The sequence below is a fragment of the Molossus molossus genome, unplaced genomic scaffold (assembly GCF_014108415.1).
Source record: "Molossus molossus isolate mMolMol1 unplaced genomic scaffold, mMolMol1.p scaffold_m16_p_28, whole genome shotgun sequence".
In the NCBI taxonomy this organism is placed as follows: domain Eukaryota; kingdom Metazoa; phylum Chordata; class Mammalia; order Chiroptera; family Molossidae; genus Molossus; species Molossus molossus.
In genome coordinates this window covers 1,267,008-1,281,204 of record NW_023425364.1, presented here as the reverse complement: position 1 = coordinate 1,281,204, position 14,197 = coordinate 1,267,008, and the positions used below count along the sequence as shown (strand labels likewise).

General features: G+C 49.5%; 1 protein-coding gene across 8 annotated transcripts in view; it reads left to right on the top strand.

Moving 5' to 3' along the window:
- LOC118641334 (myosin phosphatase Rho interacting protein) overlaps positions 1–14,197 on the top strand; it is a 156,324-nt gene that overhangs the window by 132,724 nt on the left and 9,403 nt on the right. For 5 of the 8 annotated variants that reach the window (XM_036278461.1, XM_036278460.1, XM_036278458.1 and 2 more), the window contains 7 exons: positions 143–290; positions 3,774–3,891; positions 5,132–5,291; positions 6,253–6,372; positions 7,206–7,292; positions 7,820–7,982; positions 13,023–13,108. In XM_036278461.1, coding sequence (XP_036134354.1) covers positions 143–290; positions 3,774–3,891; positions 5,132–5,291; positions 6,253–6,372; positions 7,206–7,292; positions 7,820–7,982; positions 13,023–13,108 — 882 coding nt within the window. Of the gene's footprint in view, positions 1–142; positions 291–3,773; positions 3,892–5,131; positions 5,292–6,252; positions 6,373–7,205; positions 7,293–7,819; positions 7,983–13,022; positions 13,109–13,612; positions 13,675–14,197 lie in introns of those variants that run through there. The other 3 variants (XM_036278465.1, XM_036278459.1, XM_036278463.1) reach the window with 2 other exon arrangements.

The following is a 14,197-nucleotide window of genomic DNA, read 5'->3' as shown; positions in this document are numbered from 1 at the left end:
GTGACCCGCTGGCTTAGTGCTCCCCTTCAGAGAGCGTGCTCTGCCCCAGGGCCTGAGAGCAGACGGGCACTGGCTTATTAGATAGGACACCTGACGTGGCAGTAAATAAATAAGTTGATAAAGTTCCTTTCGCATCTTGCAGGCCACATGCGAACGAGGGTTTGCAGCGATGGAGGAGACGCACCAGAAGAAGATTGAAGATCTCCAGAGGCAGCACCAGCGGGAACTGGAGAAACTGCGCGAGGAAAAAGACCGTCTCCTGGCCGAGGAGACCGCAGCCACCATCTCAGGTGGAAGCTGGGCGTGGTGGCTGGGTTAGCCCAGAGGGCAGGACAGGTGGAAGACTCCTGAGCTGGGTGTGCACTTCACAGGAATGACCGGTCTTGGTGCTGTCTTTTGGTTGAGGTTTAAGCTTCATTATCTAAAAAAATTTTATTTTGTTTTTTAATGCAGTTGACTAGTTTATGTTAGTTTCAGCTGTATCTCATCGTAGTTAGATAATCATACACGTTACACAGTGTCCCCCTCATATTTCCACTACCCACCTGGCACCATACGTAGCAATTACAGTATTACTGACTACTCCCTGTGCTGTACCTTACATCCCCATGACTATTTTGTAACTACCAAGTAGTATTTCTTAATCTCTTCACCTTTTTCACCCAGTCCACCAACACCCTCCACTCTGGCAACCTTCCATCTGTTCTCTGTATGAGTCTGTCTCAATTTTGTTTATTTATTTTGTTCTTTAGATTCCACATATAAGTGAAATCATGGTATTTCACTTTCTCTGACTAACTTATTTCACTGAGCATAATACTGTCTGGGTCCATCCACGCTGTCACAAATAGTAAGCTTTCATTTTTTCTTACAGCGGAGTGATAATCCACTGTGTACATGTACCACAGCTTTTTACCCACTCATCTGTTGAGGGCACTTGGTTGCTTCCACATCTTGGCTGTTGTAAATAGTGCCGCAGTGACCATAGGGTACATCTGTTCTTCCCAGTAAGTGCTCTGGATTTCTTAGAGTTATGCCCAGAAGTGGGATCACTATGTTATAAGAAAGTTACATTTTTCATTTTTGAGGACCCTTCATACTGTTTTCCGTAGTGGCTGTAGCAGTCTGCATCCCACCAACAGTGCACAGGGGTCCTTTCCCCACATGCTTGCCAGCTCCTATTGTTTGTTGATTTATTGATAACCATTCTGACAGGTGTGAGGTGGTATCTCATTGTGGTTTTGATGAGCATTTCTCTTATGATTAGTGACACTGAGCATGTTTTCATATGTCTATTGGCCATTTGTATGTACTGTTTGGAGAAGTGTCTGTTCAGACACTTTTTTTTAACTGGTTTGATTTTGAAGGTTGAGTTGTATGCGTTCTTTATAAAATTTTGGATGTTAACCCCTTATCAGATGTATCGTTGGCAAATATCTTCTCCCATTCAGTAGGTTGTCTTCATTTTTTAAGACTATTTTATTTATTTATTTATCTTCATCCAAGAATATGCTTGTTGATTTTTTTTTGTTCAGAGAGAGTGGGAGGGAGAAAGGAGAGAGAGAAAGAGAGAGAGAGAGAGAAACATTGATGTGAAAGGGACACATCGAGTGGCTGCCAACCGCACGACCAACCAGAGCCAGGGACAAACTGCAACCAAGGTACACGACCTTAGTGGGAACTGAACCAGGGTCTCTCTGGACCACAGGCCGATGCTCTAACTGCTGAGCCAAATTGGTCAGGGCGCTTATTGATTTTAGAGAGAGAGAGAAACATCAATGTGACAGAACATCATTTGGTTGCCTTCCATGCATGCCCTAACTGATGATCAAACCCACAACCTTTTGGTATATAGGACAACTCTCCAACCAACTGAGCCACACAAGCCAGGGCCATATATATATATATATATATATATATTTTTATCCTCACCCAAGGATATTTCTTCATTGATTTTTAGATAGGTGGAAGGGAGAGCTTAGATAGGTGGAGAAGGGGGTGGAGGTGGGGAGAGAAACATTGATGTAAGAGAGAGACATCAATTGGTTGCCTCCCACACAGGGCCAGGGATCAACCTGTAACTCAGATCCGTGCCCTTGACTGGAATCAAACCCATGCGCCTTTGGGCTGTTGGCTGACACCCTAACCGCTGAGCCAAACCAGCCAGGGCTGTTTTTTCATTTTTCAATTACAATATTATGTACAATATTACATTAATTTCAGGTGTACAGCCTCATGATTAGACATTTATATAACTTATGAAGTGATCACCCCAATAAATGTAGTACCTGTCTAATACCATATATACTTATTACAATGTTATTGACTGTACTCCCTGCTATACTCTATGTCCCTATGACTATTCTGTAGCTACCGATTTGTACTTCTTAATCCCCTCACCTTTTTCACCCATTCCCCAACCCCCAACCTCCCTCCTATCTTGGCTACCATCGGAATGTTCTCTGTATCTGAGTCTGTTTCTGTTTGCTTCTTTTGTTTTTTAGATTCCACATATAGGTGAAATTATATGGCATTTGTCTTTGTCTGACTTATTTCATTTGACACAATAACCTCTAGGTCCATTCATGTTGTTGCAGATGGTAAGATTTCATTTATTTATGTATTTTTATGGCTGAGTCACATTCATTGTATATATGCACCACTTCTTTATCCATTCATTCATCCGTCCATGTTGGACACCGAGGTTGCTTCCATAACTTGGCTATTGTACGTAATGTTGCAGTGAACATAAGGATGCTTATGTCTTTTCATTTTTGTGTTTTGGGTTTCTTTCGACCCAGAGTGTTCAGATTTTCTGTTCTTCTTGATTCAATTCTGCAAGATTGTGTTTCTAGGAATCAGTCCATTTCTTCCCTGTCTCATTTGTTGGCATGCAGTTATTTGTGATATCTATTTTTAATTCTTTGTATTTCTGTAGTTCCAGCTGTTACTTCCCTTTCATTTCTAATTTTATTTGGGTCATCTGTTTTTTTAATGATGAATCTGGTTAAAGGTTTATCAATCTTGTTTATCTGTTCATAGAACCAGCTCTTGGTTTCCTTGGTCCTTTTTTTTTTTTTTTTTATCTTCGCCCAAGGACATTTTTCCATTTTTTGTTCAGATAGAGTGGGAGGGAGAGAGAGAAACATCGACGTGAAAGGGACACATTGAGTGGCTGCCACCCGCACGACCAACCAGGGCCGGGGACAAACTGCAACCAAGGTACACGCCCTTAGCGGAAACCGAACCTGGGTCTCTCTAGACCGCAGGCCAACACTCTAACCACTGAGCCAAACCGGCCAGGGCAGGTCCTTTTTTTTAATATTGAATTTATTGGGATGGCATTGGTTAATAAGATTATATAGGTTTCGGGTATAATATTCTACAATACATCGTCTGTAGTCATGGATCTTTTTGTATTGTTTCTTTGTTCGAGCTGTTTCTATTCTTTCCCCTCTGGTCTTTATTACTTTTTCTTTCTATTCCCTTTGGGCTTTGTTTATTGTTCTTTTTCTAGTTTCTGTAGGTGTAAGGTTAGATTGTGCATTTTTGAGGTAGGCGTATAATGCTTTGAATTTCCCTGTTACAATTCCATTCACTGTCCCCATAGCTTTTGGAGTGTTGTGTTTTCCTTTTCTTTGGTTTCAGGGTATCTTTTTACTTCTTTCTTGATCTTATTGTTAACCCACTATTATTTTGTAGTCACTTGTTTAGCACTCTCAGGGTTTGTCTGGCCCCAGCCTCTTAGAGCTGATGTGTGTCCTTTCCCGCAGCTATCGAAGCCATGAAGAATGCCCACCGGGAGGAGATGGAGCGCGAGCTGGAGAAGAGCCAGCGGTCCCAGATCAGCAGCATCAACTCGGACATCGAGGCCCTGCGGCGGCAGTACCTGTAAGTCAGTGTCCCGCCCTTGGGTGTCTAGACGTGGCCCTTTGGGTGGAAGTGGTGCATTTCTTGTGTTTCTGTAGGGGCCACACAGGTGCAGGTCCTGATGGTGGCCTTGGTGGGGGCCCATGGGCACTGAGGGCAGCTCAGAGCCTTTTCCCAGAGGTGCTGAGTACCCTGGAGCATCATCAGTTCCACCAGCTCCTGTGGCCCAAATGGGCTTCCTGTTACTGAAACAAAGAAAGAGAAACTAATTACTAAAATCTACAGAATAAGGTGCAGCAAAGGACATTTTATAATGACCCATTTTTAGGACTGATCTCAGGCCATCCCCAGAATGTTTCTCTCCATCAGCTGCTGCAGCCTCAGTAGCTTGTGAGGAAGGACTCTGATCCAGGGCCTGGAGCCTGCTGCTGCCTGACCGCATGGTGGAGGGGGCCCTGCTCCCTACGCTTAAACAGCATGTGTGGTGGTTCCCTCTCAGAAGAGACTGGGGGCGCACAGCAGCGTAGCAGCTGTGTGGAGTCGCACACTTGGAGCCCTTGACTAGGATGCTGCAAGAACCGTGCAGAGCCAGCCTGGACCAGGGTCTTTGCTGGAAAGAATCGCAGTCCCTGCCCCTTCTAGGGCTCCCGTTCAGTGCACTAAGAGCCAGAGCTGAGTGGAGGGCATCCTGTGGGCTGCAGTCCCACTCTTCTGGGCTAGAGGGGTGGCAGGTTTGCAGGACCCAGCAGCTTCCTTGAGGCTCCTCGTCCTTGGTGTCACCTGTGGGAGATAACGGTCCTTCTCAAGGAGTCCAGGGTGACAGAGAACAACATCGCAGGGCTTTGCTTTTTTTATGGGTGAATAGAGCCTGGTACTGGGTTATGAGATATAGATTGCCTCAAAAGTTAGTGCTGAAAACCAATTGCAAACTTGACTTCTCTCAGAAACAGGGCATTTGTTTTGGCATATGTAAAGAATTCTCTCCTGACTTCACAAGAGAAGTTTTGTCTGTGGGAGTATTAAGCTATTTGAAAGAGGAACAGGGAAGGACACAATAGATTTCTGTAAATCCAGAGTACTTTCTAAGTTTCCTCTTATGTGGCTGGGCACAGCTTGCCAATACAGCAGCATGCCTGGGGCCTGCACTCTGCTGCTCAGCAGCTCTGCTGTCCTCTCCTCCCTGGCGCTCCGCAGTGGGGACACGGCCTTTCCAAGGCCTGGCCTGGGGAGGGCAGAGGCCTGAGCAGTGCCCTCTCCCCAGGGAGGAGCTGCAGTCGGTGCAGCGGGAGCTGGAGGTGCTCTCGGAGCAGTACTCACAGAAGTGCCTGGAGAACGCCCACCTGGCCCAGGCGCTGGAGGCTGAGCGGCAGGCCCTGCGGCAGTGCCAGCGCGAGAACCAGGAGCTCAATGCCCATAACCAGGTGAGCCCACGGCCAGGCTGGCCCCGACTCCCTGCAGGTTCCCCCAGTGTGCCGGCAGACTCCCTGCAGGTCCCCCCAGTGTGCCGGCAGACTCCCTGCAGGTCCCCCCAGTGTGCTCGCTGCAGGCAGGAGTCTGGGGCCCTCTGGCTGCGTGAACCGCTGTTCACATTAGGCCTGTAAGATGACTCGGCTTTCCTCCTGAGCATCTGAGTTTCTGCTCCGTCATTGCTGGGCCGGGCCTGTGAGGTCAGCACACTCTCTCTGGGGTCTCCCACCCCAAGGCTGGAACTGTGTTTACATATCTCCCAGTCAAGATCACACATTGCTTACATTTATTTTTGTCAGAGTATTCTCAAAACTGGCCTGCTTCTCAGAAAATTGGGATGCATTTGAAACCCTGGTTGATGGACAGGCTGGGCGCGGGTCTGGTGTGACAGAGGCTCTGTGAGCACCAGCTCGGGCTCCTCCCCAGCACCGAGTGGACGTGTTGGCCTGGCTCAGCCTCAAGGCCTCCACAGGCCACGGCCACCCCGGAGGAGGGCACTCCGGCAGGACTGCTTCCCCTGAGCTACTGCAGTTCTTCAGGTGGCTGTCTGTTGGGAAGAAGGCACGGAAAGTGAGCAGGAGGGCTGACCCTGCAGAACTCAAAGGCACAAACCCTGACGCCCAGTAACACTCCTCACAGTGATGGAAAGGTGTTGAGGATGGTGGAATCCTGCGTGCACCGTTCTACAAAGTGCTTCAGAGCCCTCGCTGACGCTTTTGTAGGGACATGAATTGCAGGTGGTTACACCTGCACATGTCAGATCTGAAATGCAGTAATGGGCACTGCTCACAGCTGCCTGTGCCTGCTCACTTCTGCCCAGTGTGGTGAGAAAGCCACTTCTCTCGGTTGTATTGTGTGGTTGCAGCCTCCAAGAATCTCTGTTGAGTGTCCCTGTTTTGTTGTTGCTTTCCCCAGGAGCTGAACAACCGCCTGGCTGCGGAGATCGCACGGTTACGGACACTGCTGACCCGGAACACTGATGGGGAGGCTGCTGGCTCGCCTCTCACACAGGGCAAGGATGCCTACGAGCTAGAGGTACCACTCGCAGCCAGCCCTCCCTCCACCCAGCTCTGCGCTGCACCAGTCCCAAGTGGGGTCTAGGAGTGGCCCACAGCTTACAGTTGTTACAGGGCTGAGGCCTGGAGGCAGCAAGAGGGACAGAACAGAGACCCAGTCACCCTGGACAGCAAAAAAACAGCTTCCTGGCAGAATGGGACCCATGGCCGAAGAGGGGACCCCTTGAGAGCCTTGGGGACCTTTAACCCCATCCTCACTCAGTTACCCTCCTCCCCTGTTTTCTGCCACACCACAAATAGTGACCACCTAAAATGAAACATTGAATAACTATGTGGACACTATAGCTGCTTGAGATTCTGTAACACTGTATTATTCAGGACCAGGTATGCTCACCTTACGGTAGAAGGGTTGATTTCTATGTGGAAGACGTCCTTTTATGAAAGCACTTAGATTTCTTTCCATTCAACTAAAATTTCATCAAAAATGTCTCTTCCTAAGTGACGTGGAAGAGGCAGAGTGCACCCAGCAAAGGTTTCAGTGGGACATGTTCATGGACACTTTCCTGGCTCAATCCCTGAACACCGCTGTGGCCCAGGCTGCGGATGGGGGGCCTGGTCCGGGAGGGACGCAGCAGTTCTCTTCCTCCTGTTCCCACGTGGCCTGGTTAAGCTGGCAGCAGTGCTCACATTTTGTTTGCTGGCATTTTCAGTGGCACATTGGTGGGAATGAGAAGAAAAGTGCCTGCTCCTCGGCGTGTGGAGGGTTCTCTGCTCAACTTCAGTCTTTACCTTCAAGAGTCTGGGAGTCCTTTTGCTCCTGAATGTCAGTCCCTAATTACTCTCTCATTCTAGGTCTTACTGCGAGTTAAGGAATCGGAAATACAGTACCTGAAACAGGAGATCAGCTCTCTCAAGGATGAGCTACAGACGGCATTGCGGGTACGGGCACATCACTGCCAGGCAGGGCCGGGACCTCGTCTCCAGAGCTCGCAGAGGTCTCTGTGCCAGCACGTGCCTTAGGCTGTTCCAGGGATTTCTCACCAACACCAGCCTTCATGCAGGCACAGTCTCGCTGCCGCCTTTGCTCTGGCGGGATGGTGAGACCTGAGAGGAACGTCCTCCAGGACGTTCTTGGTATCAGAGGGGAAATTGCCAGTATCCTTTAGGAAATCTAAGATGGGGGTTTTCCAGGCTGAAGTCAGGGAGGCCCTGGGGGGTTAGCGGCCCCAGCCTGCTCCACGCCTGCGCTTATAGGAGCCCAGGGGTCCTGGACTGTGTTCGGAGAGTCTCATTTCTGCCTGTTGTAGTTTGTGTTCCGTTTCCACCTTTGGAAGACCAGGCAGAGTCAGCCTGCCTCCTCTTCTGCTGATGACATTCCCCAGTCAGTCCCCAGAAGTGTGCCAGCCACAGGGAGACAGACAGCCTCGCTGGGGTAACGGCTGTTTGCTCTGTCCTTCCTCCTCAAGGACAAGAAGTATGCCAGCGACAAGTACAAGGACATCTACACGGAGCTCAGCATCGTGCGGGCGAAGGCCGACTGCGACATCAGCAGGCTGAAAGAGCAGCTGAAGACAGCCACGGAAGCACTGGGTGAAAAGTCCCCTGAGAGCACCCCTGTGGCCGGATATGGTGAGCTAGCTCTTCATGCTCTGGGCCGTGGCTCAGGAACCCGGGAGGTTTGTTCATGGGGTTACTGGTACTTGAGTCAAACCAGAGAACTGATTTTTGTTTCTGATTGTAGAGTTGCATTTTCGTGCAGAGAGCAGGCAGACAGGGCTGGCTGGTGCCCTGGGTGAGGAGCTGCTCCCTGTAGGTGCACTGGCAGCTGGCACTGTGCTGACCGCTTTGAGGGGAAACCCTGCAGCCTGCACGTGTACAGTGGTGACTGGTTGCAGTGTTCCATTTTTCTAAAGAACTCGGCAGACTCACCAGTTACCAGTGGCCCGGTCCTGGGTTTCACCATGAAATCTGTAGAAGGCCATGAGAGGAGGAGGGGCCAAGGGATGCTTTCTCCTGAAAAGATGTCCTATCTCACTGATATCCAAAAAAGTGACCTTTTCCCTCTCAGCCACCAAGGGTTAATGGCAGTGGCAGTCCTGGCGAATAGGTGGAGAAGGTCCCTACGTTACTGCTGGGAGGCCGGGGACAGTATGTGGCCAGATTTAAAAATCAAAGCAGAGGCTACTCTGGGTGGGTAAAGAAATGATAACTGGCTGCTTCTGAGGGGGCTCCAGATAGTGGGGACAGTGGGAGAGGAGGACTTGGATCTGGGAGAGAATGTATACACCTGAGACTCCAGTTCACCTGAAGGAGCAAGGGCATGGAAACGCGCCGACTAGGACACAGCACTGTGTACAGGAGCAGGCTGGTTCCGCCTGGGCAGTGCTCTGCCTGCACCAAACAGGGCTGCTCACACTGGGGCGTTGCCATAGAGACACTGCACAGTCCTTGAAAGGTCGGGAGGGTGGCGTAGGTGATGCATATTCGCATTCTTCCACAACCACATCAGTCACCACCAACTACAGAACAGCCCTCATTCAGAACCGCCTGGAATCTAAGTGAGCAGAAGTCCTGTGATAAAGCTATAAAGAAGTCAGGTTGAGACATAGGGGCAGAGATGCGGAACTGTCTGGTCCCATGTCGCCGTGTGGTGGTTCAATATTGGGGTGGGGCAAGGGCTCCCCTCCCCACACCAGACCAAGCCCAGGGTTCCAGTGCTGGAAAGAGAAGTTCCTGTGACTTCTGGCTGTAAAACCAGTGGGGATTGTGGCCGAGTGAAACGGAGTCCTCTTAAAGGGCCCCATGGACTTACTCAGACTCACTCCCTCTGAGCTCCAGCATTGGGGCAGCAGCTTGAAAGGCACCAGGGACACACGAGGAGGAACTGAATTGTCTGGCTTTGGGGATATAGTTAGAAGGGTAACTTTGTCCCTTTGTCCCAGACAGAAGTGCTGATAGAAGCCACTGTTCTTTGCTTAGTGCTCCCCTCACAGAACTGGCAGGCTTGCACCATATCTGAGTCTCTTTAACTTGGCTGTTCCCCCATCCTGGTGATTTCCTAGACGCCACCCCATCTAATCTGTGAGTCTACCCAAGCCATTTCCAGGGGCTTTTCCATAGAAATGGCCTGTCTCGGCTCATACTGTGGACTTTTTTTTTTTTTTAATCCTCACCCAAGGACATCTTCCCATTTTTTTACTGAGATAGAGTGGGAGGGAGAGAGAGGAAGAGAGAGAGAAACATCGATGGGAAAAGGACACATCTAATGGCCGCCACCCGCACAACCAACCAGGGCCGGGGATAAACTGCAACCGAGGCACGTGCCCTTAATGGGGACCAAACCCGGGTCGCTTTGGACCGCAGGCTGGCGCTCTAGCCACTGAGCAAAACCGGCCAGGGCTCATGCTGTGGACTTTAGTTTACTAAAGTCTTTCAAAGGTTCACAAACCCCAGACTAGCAGCATCCGGCCTCAGCATGCCCCATACCTCTTGCTAAGTGGCCCCAGGCTGGGCACTAACAGCAGCTGGCCTGGCTTCATAGCTTGGTTTCTCCCAGGCACCTCCAAGACCAGCACAAGAAGCATCCATCTGCAGATCACTCTATAACTCATGCTGGGTGGCCCTGGGCAGGGCATAGACAACAGCTGATCTTGGCCTGCATGTCCCAGGAGGCTCCAGAGCTAGTGCAGCTGGTGATCCTCTTCAGACCATGCTGGAGCACCACCGAACCACCTCTGCAAGTGACACACTGAAGGGGAGGACTCATTAGGCACCAGAACCCTGCTGAAGCGAGTCCTGCAGTGTGGGATTGGTCCCTGCACAGCAGTTCCTCTGCTGCAGTGTCCCAACCAGTCCTCACAGCCCATCAACTTGGGGATCAGTCCCTCCCCCTGATGTCCCAACAGCAGTCAAGGCTCAACTCTAATAGGAAGGTGTACACAGCCCACACAGGGCACACCTGGAGTGCCCAGCTTGGGTGACTGGGGAGGCTGTGCCACTGGGTCCTACAGGACACCTACTTCATAGGCTACTCTGCCAAGACTGGGAGATGTAGCAACTCTACCTCATACATAGAAACAAACAGGGAGGCAGCCAAAATGAGACAAAGAAACATGTCCCAAATGAAAGAACAGAACAAAAACTGAAAAAGAGCTTAAAGTGGAGACAAGCAGTCCACCAGATACAGAGTTCAAAACCCTGATTACAAGGATGTTTGATGAATTCAGGGGAAGAGTAGATGGACTTAGTGAGAACTTAAACAAAGACAGGAGACATACCAAGGAAGATAGAAAACATAAAAAAGAACCAGTCAGAAATGAAGAATACAATAACTAAAATGATACATTACAGGGAATCAGCAGTAGAGTAGATGAAGCCAAGAATCAAATCAGCAATGTGGACAGTGAGGAGGCAGAAAACACCCAATCAGAACAGCAAAAAGAAAAAGGAATAAAAAAAAATGAGGATAGTGTAAGAAGCTTCTGGGACAACTTCAGGCGTACCAACATTCTCATCATGGGGGTGGGGGTCCTGGAAGGAGAAGAGAAAGAGCAAAGAATTGAAAACCTATTTGAATAAAATGACAGAAAACTTCCCTAACCTGGTGAAGGAAACAGACATACAAGTCCGTGAAGCATAGAGAGTTCCAAACAAGATAAACCCTAAGAGGCCACACCAAGACACATCATAACTAAAATGCCACAGGTTAAAGACAAAGAGAAAATTCTAAAAGCAGCAAGAGATAAACAGTTACAAGGGAGCTCCCATAAGACTGTCAGCTGACTTCTCAACAGAAACTTTGCAGGCCAGAAGGAAGTGGCAAGAAATATTCAAAGTGATGAAAAGCAAGGACCTACAACCAAGATTACTCTATCCTGCAAAGCTTCCTAGACACGTAATAGCTAAAGTAATTCACCAACAACAACCAGTATTACAAGAAATGTTAAATATCTTTTTTAAGAAAAATGCCCTGGCCGGTTTGGCTCAGCGGTTAGAGCGTCGGCCTGTGGTCCGGAGAGACCCGGGTTCAGTTCCCGCTAAGGGCATGTACTTCGATTGCAGTTTGTCCCCGGCCCTGGATGGTCGTGCGGGTGGCAGCCACTCGATGTGTCCCTTCACGTCGATGTTTCTGTCTCTCTCTCCCTTCCTCTCTCTCCCTCCCACTCTATCTGTACAAAAAATGGAAAAATATCCTCGGGTGAGAATAAAAAAAATAAAAAAAGAAAGTGATAAAACTATGAATAATAAAATGGCAGTAAATACCTATCAATCAACAACTACTTTAAATGCATATTGATTAACTGCTCCAATCAAAAGACATAGGGTGGCTGAATGGTTAACAAAAGACCCTTACATATGCTGACTTCAAGAGACTGCTTCATACTGAAAGACACAGACTGATGTAAGGGTGTGGAAGAGACATTGCATGGAAAGAGAAACGAGGCTGTGATAGCAGTGCTTACAGCAGACGAAACAGGCTTTGAGATGAGACTATCATGAGAGGAAACAAAGGACCCAACACTTCCATGTCTGCGTATTTGTCGGAAGACACCCAGAACACTAACTCAAAAAGACATGCATCCGTAGGTCTATTGCAGCATTATTTACAATAGCCAAGATATGGAAGCAACCTGTGTGTCCATCAGTAGATGGACAAAGAAGACGTGGTGTACATGTACAGTGGAATAGGACTCAGCCACAAAAAAGGAGTGAAATCATCTCTTCTGCATGCCATGGGCAGACTTCCAGAGCGTTGTGCTGAGTGAGAGACAGGTGCCAGATGATTTCACTTCCACGCGGAATCTAAAAACAAAGCAAACAGGCCTAACAGGACTAGACTGACAGATACAGAGAAAGAACATTTCCACGGTTGCCAGTTGGGAGGGGATTGGTGCGGGGAAGGATGGAGGAAAAAAGATGAAGGGATTAGGAAGTACAGATTGGTAATTGCAGGATAGTCACGGGTATGTAAAGTACAGCATTGGAAACGGAGGTAATATTTATGTATGGTACCAGGTGGGTACTAGATTTATTGGGATGGTCACTTCATAAATTATATAAATGTCTAATCACTGGGTTGTTCACCTGAAACTAATATAATATTGTACATCCACTATAATTAGACATTGAAATTATTAAGAAGATCAGCTAGGTTTTTGTGTTGACATGGACAGACCTCAATAAATATATTGATTTTTAAAAAATCAACACACGCAGGATGTGTGGTGTGGCCTAGTGCACGTGTGTTTAAGCAGTCGTTTCCAAGACATCTGCGGGCCCGCCCACCAGCTGCTGGTGGAGGTTGTCTCGGTGGGGTGCATCACAAGGCTGGTTTTACAGCAGTCCTGGGTTCTCAGAAGAAGGGGTAGGTGAGTAGTGGGGACGGTGGGTCTGCTTCAGAATGAGGCGGGCCCAGCTCTCCCACAGCGTGCTTCGACTGCGGTCAGACCCACGTGGGGAGAGCCTCGCCAGTGCCCCGCATACGGAGGTCCTTCAGTTCCGAAAGATGTAGTATGTTGTATGGTTATTAGCTTTGAATTCCATTCAAGTTGTTTATGGAAACGTCATAAGTTTGTGGCAATAATAATCAGCTTAGGGAAGTTTTAAAGCTTCAGTCTGGCTCCAGAGGGCTTTAGAATGTAAAATGATGGGGTCCCCTTCTTCCTTCAGATATAATGAAATCCAAAAGCAACCCTGACTTCTTGAAAAAGGACAGATCCTGTGTCAGTCGGCAACTCAGAAACATCAGGTCCAAGGTGAGTGGGACCAGCCCCTGGGTGTGTGGGGCTCGCAGACACTGGGGAGAGGAGCGTGAGTCAGAGCCCATTACAGGCAGCAGTGGAGGGTCCCCAGGGCCCCAGAACTCGCCTGGCCCCACACACTTACTGTGCTGGGCCCGTTCTTCTGGTGGCTTCGAGCTTTATGTCTCCGTGCGGCAGTGGGACCCACTCCTACAGTGACTGTTGAAGGGCCAGGCTTGTGAGGAGCGGGGCTTGGAGTGAACTCCACCTCGGTCGCCTCCTGGCTCATCCCTTCTGTCTGTGTTTTTCCTTGCACACCCCTAATTTAATACTGATGCTGCTGCCTTGGAGAGAGGAAGCTGCCTGCACTCCTTCCCCTCAGCCTCGTAGTGGCAAGTCCCCAGCATCTGTCCCATGCCCCTGCGCCGAGGGAAGGACGGGCGGAGGGTGGGGAGTGGGGAGCATGTTGCCTTCAGGGTTTACTGTGTGTGTCTTATTGTTTGCTCTTTCCTCTGACAGTCCGTAATTGAGCAGGTCTCATGGGATAACTGAAACGAGCCCGCTTCCAGGTCCCTTGTCATGTAGGTAAACCACCTCTCACCATCCACCCACCTGCCACCCTCCAGAGAGTGCCACCTGCATGCACTGCTCACACCCCCACAGCAAGCGCCTGTTCTGTTGTGCCTGTCCTTCAGTCATGCTGCTCTGCCAGCACAGACACACTCCCAGGAGGCCCTTGAACCTGCTCGGGGCTCACTGGCACTGCGGCTTGTATGTGGGGCTCCTCCCAGCCTGGCGAGTGGCCCACAGAGCCAGCGTCATGGGCGCAGGCCCTGGTCAGCATGCATGTCAATGCTCTGCACACTCCACTTCTCTGGGGGAACCCCTCTTGGCCTCTGTCAAGAGGCAGACGTGACACACCCAGAAGCCATGACAAGCAGAGTGCCCCAGCTCAGCAGAGCCCCATCCATCTCACAGGCCAAGGCGGGCTGAGCTGGGGTGTGCGGGGAGCGATGTCATGGGTGTAGCTCGGGAGAACGGCTCAGTAAAGCAGGATGGCCACATGATTGGGGTGCTTTACGGGTACTGTTTTCAGCAAAGCAG